Genomic DNA, 13,118 nt, shown 5'->3' with positions numbered 1-13,118 from the left:
ACTAAAAGATACTTAATCTATTAACTATGAACTGATTTGACTATATTTGCATTACCTTTCTAAATCTTGGAAGCAAAAAATGTTAAATCAAACAAATTCAATAAATATCTAAAGTAAAACATAATTTTATTGCATTTTTTGTCATTTGACTGAACATCACTATCACTCTATCTTAATTTCACCCAAGTTTACCTGGCCATGTTTGGCTTTTTGATTTGATTTGTTTTTCTTCGACACTGATACTTCCTCTTCTGAAACCTCTTCATTAGGGTTGTCACTTTTTGGCTGTGGTAAGGTAACAACACTCTGGATCAACTGCAATGCCAAAGCTGTCACCATCTGTATTGACTCTTCAGAGTTTAACCTAAAATCACATGTGTTTATTAAACATCAATTTATAAATCTCACAATAAGATCTGTAATATTTATCACAGAAATCATAAATGTGCTCATTTCTTTGTACTTCGGTTACGAACCGTTAAGATGAGTATCCCATTAAATCTTCTTTAAATGATTTTTTACTATTACATCAACTTTATTGTGCTTAGAAGCTTTTTCCAGTTGTGTCATTCTATGACTTAAACAAAATTTATAATTCATCTCCAACTTAACTTTTTTATAAGATTGACAATTATATGCTTAACTCCAGCTCAATCTTGTAATTAGATTTCCCCGTCTTTCCACACTGTAACTTAGTTTGGTGTTGGTGCTAAAAATAAAACCCTTATTAAGGATATTTAAGAAATGAAATGTATCTTTTTCAATCAATGTCACTGTATTTACCTGTAATTCCTGAGATTCCGTTTACTTGATGGTAATCGTGCTAAACTTGCAAAGATGTCTTCTAATATAAGCTGCCTATGTTTTTCATATCTTGAAAATACCTAAGAAAATAAAATAAGACATATGTTGTTATTAACAATACTTTTCTCAATTTTTTATCCAAAAAAATGTTACAATAAATTAAATAAATCAATGTTGACAAAAATATTTCAGACTCTAGTCCTTAATCAAGGCAGTGAAATTTTTTATGAAACATTTATATCCACATCATAATACTATGTAAGATAACAATCTTCAACTGATCTTTGTAACCATATGAAAATATAACTTTATTTCAGATTATAAACTACTTAATGTACTTACTGTAGTTACAAGTTTCATTGCATTTAACTGTATCTCGCTGATGTTTTCTACAAAGAAAGGTCCTACACCCAATGTAGAAACCTGAAATAAAGAAATAATTAGTCAATTAGTTTTTCCTTCATTATCGAATTAAGTTGTATTAACTTTTATGAAATCATTTAAAAGTTTAAATAGTATATTTTTGTTTATATTTTGGTTTAAAGGATCAGTGCTGATACATCATGTTTTTGGCTGGATATTGATTGCTGTTTGAGTGTATATAAATAGTATGTGGATGCCTTCTTTCAATCATATGTGATTCTATAATAAACAATTGTATTTTATTATTCTATTAACAACTCACACTTTTAAAACCATATTGAACTAACAGTTTTATAATTGGAATATCCTATCTAATATAATCACAAGTTGAACATGTATTTCTCATCTGTTTGTTGATGTTTCAGACAAACTAGTTATATTCAAATTGACATGAATAACTACTTGAATGAGAGAATATGTATTTGGTTTGTCCATCTTAAACTTTGTGCATTTTTTTTTTAAATATTTATCGTTCATTTTGTGAGTGTGAATTTATATAATTTCACAGCTGTAAATTTATACAACAGAAATTTCTACAATATCTAACAGTACATTACTGGGCATTTACCATACTTGTGCTGATATCATAAAGGTAATCTGAATAGTACTACTGAGAGAATACAAGAATTAAAATTACCTGTAGAATAGTTGTGTCTGTTAATTCTTGAATTTCTAAAATTTCTGATAAATTGCTGATCATTTCGGCCATTTTATTATACAAAGTTATTGATGATTTATGTTTTACTTGGCCAGCTCGAGCCCTTTTAGCTTTTGAACTTGTGTAGGCATCTAAAATACAAAAATATTTTAACATCTCTGTCTTCAATCTTAGACACAGCAAAGCAAATACAAACTTCATTTTTAAATGTAAACTATTTATATATTCATACATTAACATGATATTAACAGGTAAAATATTAATTCATCGCTTTATCAAGGTGACAATTCTGATGTGAAAAACCAGGATCCTCAAAATCAATTTTACAAGATACTTTGTTACAGTAAATAAAATGATTCACAAAATTGAGAATCGTTTCAACTATAGGAATTTTTTATTTTCAACTTTTTTAAAATTGTGCAAGGGTTTGCATGAACATAAATCTTTTCTTCCACATCTATCCTTTATAATAATGAATTTTCCTTAGTCGTTTCAACGTTTCTTCAAATAAGTTCTTGTTTTTATTCAAATCTTTCCACACTCTTTCCTGGAAAACCATTAATGAAATTTAAGATACTGTAAAACTTAACAGTAAATGTATATTGTGTAACTCTCGCTATGTTACATGTGATTTTGAGGTAACAGACAGCATCAATAATTTGTCTTTCTCACTTGCCCAATTGTTTAAAGCATAGGATATAAAAACACTTCTTAAACATTTGTACAATTTCTTGACAGTCGCTATGAAAAATCTGAATGATAATGTTACAAAAAACAATTCTTCGACACATATATATGATGATTTCAGGACATGTTATTTTGAAATGATTCGAACTTGGTTTGACCACCAACCATCATTCTTATCAATGATTGATAATTGGTAGTTAAACATCCTATGCGAAACATTCTATTACATTTAAAGTAAGATAATAGATATCAAAATTTTAATTAAGCTGAAGTGATTTGAACAGGTAGTCTTTGCCTATTAACAATTTCTATCACATGGGTAATAGTAGAAAAACTTACCTTTTTTCTTATCAATCCTGTATACTGGATCAAATTCTGGATATATTGAATTTAATAACTGAAATTTTCCAAACAATAATATCCTTTCTATCACATCTTCTATATACACTTGTTTTGGCATACTTTTTGCACTCATTATATAAGTGGCAGTGAGAGCAGCGTCCATACTTCGCATAACACGTTCCATTGTTAATTCTCTCCATAATCTCTGTTCATCTTCATCTTCCATGTCATTCTACAATATTATATTTATATTGAAGTGAGATTCAAAACTACATTGATCAAATTTAAATACATATATTCCATATCATTGAATATGAAATTTACTTTTTTTCTTATATTATTTTACCATTAAAGCTAGTCTTTTACAAGAAATATCTCAAAATGACTATTTTAATGATGCATAGTGACTATAACCTTTAACTTAGACCAAATATTTGCATTTGACATAGTCTTTTTAAAACACATATTATTTTTTTGGGGTTAATAAGTGTTATTTACATAATGCTGGAATTTTTGGTAGACAGGCATCTGGTAAGTTTGTCATTTCAACAATATATATTTTCTAATATAAATACTTAACATGTTTGTTGCAATGTGTTCATATGATCAATTATTCATATATGTAATCCGGAACACTGAAAACTTTCACTAACTGTGGTTAACTATATATTTCTCATAATATCTTGTTTAATAAATTTAAGTTGTAAGTAAGTCAAATATAACAAGTGAAACTGCGAGCTACTGCTCACTGATGATACCCCCGCCGCAAGTGGATAATATTAATAGTGTAAAAATATGCAAGTGTTCGGTAAACAGGAAGTTGTCGAGTGATGAATCTGAAAACGCATCACACGGTATAGCTGACTTATATAAATCCTGAAACCAAATTTCAGAAATCCTTGTATTGTGGTTCCTGAGAAAAATGTGACGAAATTTTTCAACTTGGCTATCATGTGTAAAATCATACAAGTGTTCGGTAAACAGGAAGTTGTCAAGTGATCAATCTCAAAACACATCACAGGGTATAGCTGACTTAGATAAACCCTGAAACCAAATTTCAGAAATCCTTGTATTGTAGTTCCTGAGAAAAATGTGACGAAAATTTTCAACTTGGCTATCATGTGTAAAATCATACAAGTGTTCGGTTAACAGGAAGTTGTCAAGTGATCAATCTGAAAACGCATCACACGGTATAGCTGACTTAGATAAACCCTAAAACCAAATTTCAGAAATCCTTGTATTGTAGTTCCTGAGAAAAATGTGACGAAAATTTTCAACTTGGCTATCATGTGTATAATCATACAAGTGTTCGGTCAACAGGAATTTGTCAAGCGATCAATCTGAAAACGCATCACACGGTATAGCTGACTTAGATAAACCCTGAAACCAAATTTCAGAAATCCTTGTATTGTAGTTCCTGAGAAAAATGTGACGAAAGTTTCATGGGACGGACTGACTGACGGACGGACAGACAGAGGTAAAACAGTATTCCCCCTCTTTTTTAAAGCGGGGGTATAATTATATATTTATTCAACAAGTAAAATTAGTTGAAACTTAATACAGTTCTCTGAAAATATCCTTACAGGTTAAAATATTTTAGGTTTCTGGACACTATATATCCTAACAGGTTAACACTTTTACATCTAAACTTTCTAATAAGATATTCAGAGATTTCAAAAAATTTCAAAATTTCATTCTGATAGGTTTTCACTGGATTTCATTTGCTTTGTGGAAAGCCCTTCCTGAATATGTCTTTATAACATTATAACTTACAGCACTAATGATAGGTGTAATCCTTGAACCATCTCTTACATTCCACTGAAGAATCGTTAATAACTTAATTAATGTTGCTGCTGGGACCTGAAAAGATAAAAATTTCATTTGAATTTAAATACCATTTTGTCTTTTAATGTATTTAAGTTTCAGGACGATGTATATTTCATTCATACACAATGTTTATTTGTCATACATGAAATCATATGATTTGACCAATGTTAGCATCAAAAAGTAAAAAAAAAAAATTGTAAACAGAATAAATGCTACATATCAGAATATCTTTGACTAATCCATTAAAAGTTTTTAAATCTCACCTGATTGAGGACTCCCATTGTCTTCAGCTTTGCTGCTTCACCACACAACTCTGCCAGTGTTGACTTGGCTATCAACGTTTCTTCTGGAATTTCAGTTTCTTCATCATCTATTTAACATCACAAATAACGTATCAGTGGCATTTATTTTTTTATATAAAGATGCAAAGAAAATATTGTTTATGAAATCAATCGCTTTATTAAGCTGATCTTTACATTTCTTTTCTATATCTTTTGCACAATATTCTTTTCAAGTAATGGCATTATTACTTACGACACTTTTGACAGATCTAATATCTTAGTAATTAATATTTCGCTGTATATAATATATATAACAGAATTAATTTCATATTACACTTGTTTAAAACAGTCTAGCCAGTTCAGTCCTTTTCATGCAAGATGTATGTATATGTTATCAACATTTAAACTACTTACTTGGATCTAAGGAACCAAAGTTGACATCTTCTGCAGAATCAAAAATGGTTTCTATGCATGAACTAAATTTTTTAAAGGTGGGACTATCTAATAATTCTTCTATTGATAATTCCTGTTGCATTCTATGTCTTCTTTTGTCCTTTTTCTTCTTTTTAACTGTATTAACAAACAAAATACAAATTAACTTATTTCATTAAAAAATTCTGGTTGAATGGCAATATTATGGGCCATCATGTTTTATAGTTACATTACTTGCTTGCTTCAAATATTAGCTCAGTCATACATGACATTGATTAAATACCAAATGCCATAGCAAAGGATAACTAGGATACCCCGATCAATACTTGAGTAACATCCAATACAGTACATCTCGTTTTTTTATTGGTGCAATGTGTTAACAAAATAGGCAGTTTAGGCTTCGAATTAGCTGTCAGTAACTGCAAGTACTGTCAGATATGTACTTTTTTTTTTTTTTATGCCTATATTGTCTGTGTTTTGGATATACATGTATGTCTCTCTGCTTTGTATTGATCCAATGAGTAACACTTTTCAACTGATTTTTATACTTAGTTCTTTTGTTGTACTGGTACACCACTGTCACAGGTTAGGGAAGGGTTGGCTTCTTCAAACTAATTTTACCCAGCAATATTCTGTCTATGCCTGTCCCTCATTCAGTGGTTGTTGTTTGTTTGCAGTATATCATATTTGTTTTTCTTTCATTGTTTTGTATATAAATCAGCCTGTCCATATTCTTGATTGAATAACATTTGTTATTTCTGGGCATTTTATAGCTAACTATGTGGTATGAGTTTTGCTCGTTGAAGGCCATATGGTGACCTTTAATTGTTAACTACTGTCATTTGATCTTATTTGGAAAGTTCTCATCGACAATCATACCACATCTTTTCATTTTTAGGTAAAATTTTCAGTGCATAATTTTTGTTATTTGTGAAAATACCTTGAGGAAATATAACTGTATTACAGAAAACAAACTTGATTGACTGTATATAATATTTGGTTTTCTATACCCAATCCAGTCATGATAATTACCCTATAGCAAATATCAATTCAGCTGTAAATGTATAAGTGTGCTAGTCTATACTATACAAACCTTCAACAGGACTAGGGGGTTCACTTTCTTCATCTGAATCATACTGTCGCCGTTTTTTCCGTCGATTTCTTCCATCGTCATCATCTGACTCTTCATAATATGACCTTTTATTGCCTGGTGACAGAAATCAATTATTTTGAATTTTCATTTTTTGTGATACAAATAAATCAAATAATTTTTTTTTAACCATTTAAAATGTGTGTTACTGTTCATTCAGATACAATCATATTTATTCAAGAGACAATCATACAGATCAATTAAATTATAATGTCATTAAATCTAATGCAAAATTCCTACTCTGCCACATTTCTCATTCCTGAAAAAAAACCATTTTAATAATTTAAAGATTCTAAAGTACAGTTTACAAATTTAGTATACTAATTGTTAGACAACCTAAAATAAATTTGAAACCTACCTGAACTATGTGAACGTCGATCTGATTTTGTTTTAACTGGAAAAGAAGATGCCATCAATTAGTGTTTTTGCTTGAATAATACTTCAGAAAATTTGTAAAATCTAACAATTGTATAAGCATATAAATGTATTCAAATCAAAAAGATGCTGTGTCGGTCATTCAATGTATCAAAAACAGGAAGTAGGTGTCTGACAGACTCTACCTATGCTCAAACAATATTACTAATCACTTTCAGGGTGCTGTACAATAGTTTCTAAGAGAAGTGATCGCAATATAGTTGGGGGTATAATATAATTATAAAGAAGAAGGATTTATAATTCTGTTTTATCTATGAGAACTGGACAATTTTATGAGGTGTAAGACTGTAGAAGCCATATGCAATCCTAGATTTTTTTAGAATTGGTTTGCTCAATGTTTGGTTTTCTTAGTATTGTTTGTTTGATGTCATAACTTTTATTTTGGTAATGGTAATGCTTGTTCTCATGATTTTGATTGTCCTTGTGTGTTTTTGTTCATCTTTTGAAATACTTAATTGCAAAATATGTATACATACCAGATCCACTAGACTGTAATGTTTTCAGTTGCTGAAAACAAAATTCAGAATGCAGAATATTTTTTTAATCAACACTATATCAGATTTGTATGTCTTTAAAAATTGATAATAAAGTTAACAGAACTTTCAATAAATTGTCATTTCAAGGATTAATTTTGCTAGAAAAATTCAAACCTTCAAGTGACATTATACCAATATTGCAGTTGCTCTCTCCCTCCAATAAACAAGATGTAAATAATCTTATAAACTATAAAATTTAAAGTCTGTTGTTCTTTATTTTTGACAGGCCTTAAAATCACTTTTCATTTTGTTTATCTTCTTTTAGAAAGCGTTAACAGTTGTCACTTGGAAATCATGGACCAAAAACTCATCTTTGGAATTGGTCAGATTTTTTCAAATTGATGATCCCTCAACAGCCATACAACAATAATCAATGCAACGCCTGGCTGGTTTTTTTTCTCAAGCCTCACAACTATGTTAAGCCATATAAATTTATATTTGCTTAAAAAGCAATTTGGAATCCTGACATACATATATTTTCTGTATAATAATATTCTCTCTTGTCTTTTTAGTGTTTTCATGATCTGTGTAATCACATTTTAATTATTGGTAAAATAGAATGTACAGCATGGGGTAAATTCACTTATCAACAATAAAAGTTTACTTTTGATGATCATTGTTGTATTACTGCAATTATAATTTGAAAGCAAATAACAAAAATAACAATAAACAGTAAAAAAAAACCCAATAATAAACAGATAAAACATGATTTATAAAAACCAATAACTTGCGAAAACTTTTTGGAATAAAATACCTTCTTATTCCCTTTTTTCTTCTTTTTTGGCTAAAATACAAAATTCATTGCAAACATATATTCCTTCTTCTTATACTTAAAATGGGTTCATTATTCTGGCCAATAATACCAAAGTATTAAAATACATTATACCTAAAGCATATTGAATTTCCACAGTTGTAGACTTATATATGGCCCATCATATTACAAACCAAGTTTATTGCAATTCAGCATTTCTCCACTTACTTACATTACTAATGTGATTTAAAAGTAAGATAAGGGATGGGTTAGCTTAAAATAAATAATTAAATAGTCGTGCACTAGATACTATTCGATTTAAAACTTGTCGATAAAATTCACCATTTGGCTAATATGTACAATTCTGCAACTGAAAGGATTCTAGCTTAAAACATATTGGACATGGAAAAAATTCCTACATGACTTTTAAATCTATTTCATTTAAAATCATGTCATGTGATCACACACTTACTTTTTCATCTAACATCTCTAATAAAACTACAGCCTTTGGTTCTTTTGGTGGTGGAGGTTTTAATGATGGTGATATAATTTGTGATTGAGATCCGAGAGGTTCTAAAACAACTCGAGGTTCTGGTCCCTTATCAAATATTTTGCGCCATTTTTCTGACATCTCCAATTCTTTACTATTCAGCCTAGTAACAGATTCGGCAACACTTCCCTGTGCTGGTGATACAACTGCAATGAAAATTTATAACTACATAGAATGTTGTTTCTTTTGCAAGTCTGATTCATAGAAATTAAAATAATATGACATTAATTTGCTTATTATGCATCAAGTTTAAAACCAAGGCACAAAAACAATCCCAAAAGCTCCATCTCAAGACAATAAAAAGCTAAGATTATTAAAACTTATTTAGCCAAATTCATTTTTGAAAAATATCTATTAAATTAACCCTTTATAAGATCTACACATTATTATAAAATGTTAAGTATGCAAACCATCCCATGCATACTCATTGAAATCAACAAATAAAGAAGCAAAGAATGTAATCCATATAGTCTAACCTTTTGGTGTACCTTTGGAGTTTTCATTTGAATTATGCCGCGTAGGATACTCGGCATGTTCTGTATCAGGATGTTCTCCATTCATAGCACCTACAATATCAAAGAGAATTAATAATTTGGTAAGCTGAATAAACTAATCAGTAAATCTTGATCTAAGGCATGGCAAGTGACTCCATAAACTAAATATAGTTAACCTAATAACTCAGACATGTAATAGAGAATTTCATGTGATAATTTTTTTTTTTTTTTAATCAGTTAACCATGAAAATGAGGCAAATTACAATATGGGTATATGACAGAGTGGCACTTTAAAGCAAAACAAGAAAATACTGAAATAGAATCCACTTTAATTGGACACAGTGGGAACAGAAAATTAAGAAAGACAAAATGCTTGAAATGCGAACAATTTTAATTACCTATATCATTTGTAGTCGAGGATTCTGTGAAATTAAGAAAAGAGTCTTGGAATTTATTAGACCCAGATCTTCGTTTAGCACTATCTTGACTTTTATTGCTGCCATGTTTCTGGTTAAATCTGAAATTAAAATGAGAATACATTTATTAAACTAGAAACTGCCACCATTGTAATACTAAAACTGAACTATACATTTTAAATCTGACACATTGACAAATACAAATTAATCAAGGAATAATTTGTCTTTTTGAATGAATATGACATTTGATCAGGAAGGCTCAAACACAAACACTTAAAATATTCAGCATTGGCAAAATTAACTAATGTCTGATTAATTTAGGTATACAAATCAGATTATGATCACCCAGGAAAACACCAATTTCACAATATTCTTAGATTTTGCTGCCTTTTTAAAGCTTATAGAAATGTATAACAAGACTGCAAGGTTTTTTTTCTTCATTTTTTCTGGATATATGTGGCAATATTTGTGCAAAATTGTGACTCATGTCCATTTGCTTGATATTTGGTGCTTATTTGTTCAACATGCACATTTATCAAATTGTCATATTAGATGGTAAGAATGTATGTTAAAGAGGTATATAGTTTGGTACTGGATATCATCTTATAAATACTTACTTTGGATGCTTTTGCTGCACAGAAATGTCATTGTTCTGCGGCGAATGCTTTTTAGAGTTACTTCTTGTGACTAAAATAAAGATTTATTTCATAAGAACAATGCAGTAAATGATTTCAATAACTTTTACATTTAGGTTAATGAAAGGTAGGGTGATTTTCTATTTTTTTTTACCTATGAACATCTGATACTTAAACAATTTTAATTAACACTATAGAAATTTAGTACTAATCTATTGAGCAAGTATTAGTGTCTAACATTATATGCTGAAGTAAAACAGACATTAATCATTTGTTTTTAAGTCAAAAGAGAATTCAAAGTTTCTTTCATTAGAAGACAAGATAATATATTTGCTAATATTACTATATTGTGAAAATTATAAGGGAAAAGGACAAATAATTGAAATAGTTACCTCTGAATACATGTGGATTTTGTGCCAAAACAGACCGCAGTAATGGCGGCACATCCCCCTCTATCCCATCTCCTGCATGGTTATCTTTGAGTAATCTAAAATCAAAATTAAATGTTATTAGATTTAAACATCCCATGCTGTTCAGAAGAATAATTATCCAATAATCTTTTGTATAACAAATTTAAATGATTTTGAACTATCTGATTGGTGTTTCTGTTAGTCAATTTTTGAAAATTGTAGAGTTTATCACCTTTCTTATTTCCATTTTTGGTCATCCATCATAGCATCATTATTTTTTTTGTAACAAGTATTTATCTACTTTAAGTTGTCATATACCTTATTTGACTTAATCCCGTTAGAGAGATTTAAGCATTCATTTTATGATCAACATCAAATTGTAGTCTAATAAAATTGGGAATGTGTCAAAGCAACAACAACCCGACCATAGAGCAGACAACAGCCGAAGGCCACCAATATATGCCTATACCTTTCATAACCTACAGAATGGGAAATGTCTTCTTTTTTTTTTTTTACCTCACCTCATGGGATTACTTGTCTTGTTAAATACTTTTGAAGTTGGATATAAAGGTTGTAAAATGCTCTTGAAACTTTTCAATGTCAGTCAATTGAAATAATGAGTTATTCATGTATATCAAATCACAAATCTGAAAACAGTACAAGGCAAAAAAAGAAGAATTATTTCAAGAAAATATAAATATTTTTTTTCTTACATTTCATCAGTTGTCGTCTGGCACAGAGTTCGACAGACATGTTTTGCTAGGAAATCATCTTTGGACTGTAATAATCTTTTGGCTCCTTCAGCAACTTTTGAATTATGTAAAAGGCTTCTGTTATTTACTGTAGATGGAATGGGAGTTGGTAGAGGTAATTCTGGCAATACTGTAAAAACAAAGAATGTGTATTGATACAATTATGAACTATCTGAGTGTAACAGGTTTCAAGATGATGTGAACACATGTTCATGAAATCTTTCTTACACCAAAACTTCAACCTGATATGGAATAAAACAATGTATAGATGAGAGATTAAGGAGAAAAAACCTAGAAATCTAAAGAACCACTCACATGAATCTATATCCAATGTCAATACATGTGTGTTAACCAGATTCCACATTTATCAAACCTTTGTGTTTATTAAAGCAACATTTAGCATTTGCGTTTATTACAACAACATTTAGCCTTTGCAGTTATTTATTACAGCAAAATTTAGCCCGTCTTAAAACACATTGTTTTTAGAAACTTACTATTGCATTTTTAGAATTGATCAGAATTCTAAATTCTGAGCTCACCACATCTGGCAAAGGAACATAATATTCTTCAATCTACAATATCAGATGTTGCCCCAAATATACAATTGTAGTTGACCTATTGCTTATAGTATTTGATAAACTAACAAAACCATGAAAATTGCACATTGAACAAAGAATCATGAAAATGAGGTTTAGTACGGTCAGATGCATCCTGTCAGACAGACATGTACACCAACCATTAATTACATACATCAAATATAGAGGTCCTACTGCTTACCATGCTTACAGCATTCAAGAAATAAAACAAACCACAAAAACTTTAAATTGTCCAATAAACCTGAAAAAAGGTCAAGGTCAACCTGCTAGAAAGACCCATAGACCTTACCATCACTCAACATATTCAAAACATCAAATACAACTATAAATCTATTAATTATAGAATCTGAGAAACAGAACAAACCTAAACAAGAGTGCACAAGCTGAAATGTATCTCCTTCCTTCCTGACCAATGATTTTATGTTGATAGTCCTCAATTTTAAAGCTTTACTACAACTAGCACATAAACTTAAAATGATCCAAGAAAATGAGGTCAAGGTCAGATAATTTATCATAAACCAAAATACATGTACACCTTACATTCAATCCATTTAAACTAAATAAGCTTAACTATAGTTGACCTTTTGCATATAGTATCTGAGAAACAAATTTAACCAGGAAAATTTAAAATTGGTCAATAAACCATGAAATTGAGGTCACTGTCAGATGAACCATGCCAGATAGATATATTTTATAGTGAATCTTTCTATGTTGTTATACTATTGCTTCAGAAAAGGAGAGGGTTTGGTACCATTAAAACTTTAAATCCCTCTGCAAATGTTTGCACCTGTCCTAAGTCAGGAATCTGATGTACAGTGGTTGTCCTCTGTTTTTGTAGTTTATGTGTGTTTCTCGTTTTTATATAGATTAGACCGCTTGTTTCCCCGTTTGAATGGTTTTACACTAGTAAATTTTGGGGGCCTTTATAGCTTGCTGTTC

The 13,118-nt window shown here is 29.9% G+C and overlaps 1 protein-coding gene across 4 annotated transcripts in view; it reads right to left on the bottom strand.

The window, feature by feature from the left end:
• LOC134690044 (nipped-B-like protein A) overlaps positions 1 to 13,118 on the bottom strand; it is a 57,222-nt gene that overhangs the window by 24,230 nt on the left and 19,874 nt on the right. For 2 of the 4 annotated variants that reach the window (XM_063550019.1, XM_063550034.1), the window contains exons 3-20: positions 11,545 to 11,713; positions 10,814 to 10,908; positions 10,404 to 10,473; positions 9,769 to 9,887; positions 9,353 to 9,442; positions 8,799 to 9,022; positions 8,330 to 8,359; positions 7,516 to 7,546; positions 6,963 to 6,998; positions 6,548 to 6,661; positions 5,437 to 5,592; positions 5,005 to 5,111; positions 4,688 to 4,774; positions 2,912 to 3,146; positions 1,865 to 2,016; positions 1,147 to 1,227; positions 784 to 884; positions 193 to 364 (exon numbers count right to left, since the gene is read on the bottom strand). In XM_063550019.1, coding sequence (XP_063406089.1) covers positions 193 to 364; positions 784 to 884; positions 1,147 to 1,227; positions 1,865 to 2,016; positions 2,912 to 3,146; positions 4,688 to 4,774; positions 5,005 to 5,111; positions 5,437 to 5,592; positions 6,548 to 6,661; positions 6,963 to 6,998; positions 7,516 to 7,546; positions 8,330 to 8,359; positions 8,799 to 9,022; positions 9,353 to 9,442; positions 9,769 to 9,887; positions 10,404 to 10,473; positions 10,814 to 10,908; positions 11,545 to 11,713 — 2,069 coding nt within the window. The remainder of the gene's footprint in view (positions 1 to 192; positions 365 to 783; positions 885 to 1,146; positions 1,228 to 1,864; positions 2,017 to 2,911; positions 3,147 to 4,687; positions 4,775 to 5,004; positions 5,112 to 5,436; positions 5,593 to 6,547; positions 6,662 to 6,962; positions 6,999 to 7,515; positions 7,547 to 8,329; positions 8,360 to 8,798; positions 9,023 to 9,352; positions 9,443 to 9,768; positions 9,888 to 10,403; positions 10,474 to 10,813; positions 10,909 to 11,544; positions 11,714 to 13,118) is intronic. The other 2 variants (XM_063550027.1, XM_063550041.1) reach the window with 2 other exon arrangements.

The sequence above is a fragment of the Mytilus trossulus genome, chromosome 1 (genome assembly GCF_036588685.1).
Source record: "Mytilus trossulus isolate FHL-02 chromosome 1, PNRI_Mtr1.1.1.hap1, whole genome shotgun sequence".
Taxonomy (NCBI): domain Eukaryota; kingdom Metazoa; phylum Mollusca; class Bivalvia; order Mytilida; family Mytilidae; genus Mytilus; species Mytilus trossulus.
The sequence above is the reverse complement of the archived record's forward strand: the minus strand, read 5'-3'. Positions and strand labels throughout refer to the sequence as shown.